This window comes from Cariama cristata, unplaced genomic scaffold (assembly GCF_000690535.1).
Source record: "Cariama cristata isolate BGI_N322 unplaced genomic scaffold, ASM69053v1 scaffold28111, whole genome shotgun sequence".
Lineage (NCBI taxonomy): Eukaryota > Metazoa > Chordata > Aves > Cariamiformes > Cariamidae > Cariama > Cariama cristata.
In genome coordinates, this window is record NW_009600266.1 from 472 (window position 1) to 1,197 (window position 726).

Consider the following 726-nt stretch of genomic DNA (forward strand, 5'->3'; position numbering starts at 1 on the left):
GCGGGGTGGGGGGCCGCCATGCGTAGCCTGGCCATAGGCCTCAGGTAGGGACAGGGACATGGGAAAGGACAGTGGTGGATGGGTGGGGACAGGGGGGACAGAGGTATCAGAGCTGGAGGGATGGGAACAGGAGGGAGGGGGATAGGGACATGGGAGTGTCAGAGTAGAGGGATGGGGACATGGGGGGATGTGGACATGGGGGACAGGGACAAGGGGGTGTCAGAGTTGGAGGAATGGGGACACGAGTGGGTTGGGGCTGGGGACATAGGGATATCAGAGCTGGAAGGGATAGGGACACGGAGGGGACAGGGATGGGGACACAGGGCTGTCAGACCTGGGAGAGATGGGGACATGGGGAGACAGGGACAAGGGGGGATGGGGGGACATGGGGAGGAGGACACGGGGGTGTCAGAGCTTGGGGGATGGGGACAGCAGGGACAAGGACAGCGGGGAGAAGGGTGGTGGGATAGGGATAGGGACAAGGCTGGGGTATGAGGACAGGGAGGAGAAGAGGAGGACGGGGACAGGGCTGATGCCAATGCAGGTACCCGCACACCTGGGAGCTGCCGACGCTGATCCAAGTGAGCATCGAGAGTGGGCGCATGACACACCACCACCCCACTGGTGGGTGCCAGGCAGGAGGGGACAGGGGAGGAGGGGATGCTGGAGGCCCACTGAAACCCCTTTCCCTGCAGGGTACCTCGGGGCACTGGCGGTGGCTCTCTT

The 726-nt window shown here is 63.9% G+C and overlaps 1 protein-coding gene across 1 annotated transcript in view; it reads left to right on the forward strand.

The window, feature by feature from the left end:
* The window catches only part of LOC104169150 ([Protein ADP-ribosylarginine] hydrolase-like), a gene marked incomplete at its 5' end in the record, with an annotated part of 2,035 nt that overhangs the window by 311 nt on the left and 998 nt on the right, over nt 1-726 (forward strand). The window contains 3 exons of the mRNA XM_009709978.1: nt 38-44; nt 545-624; nt 696-718. Coding sequence (XP_009708280.1) covers nt 38-44; nt 545-624; nt 696-718 — 110 coding nt within the window. The remainder of the gene's footprint in view (nt 1-37; nt 45-544; nt 625-695; nt 719-726) is intronic.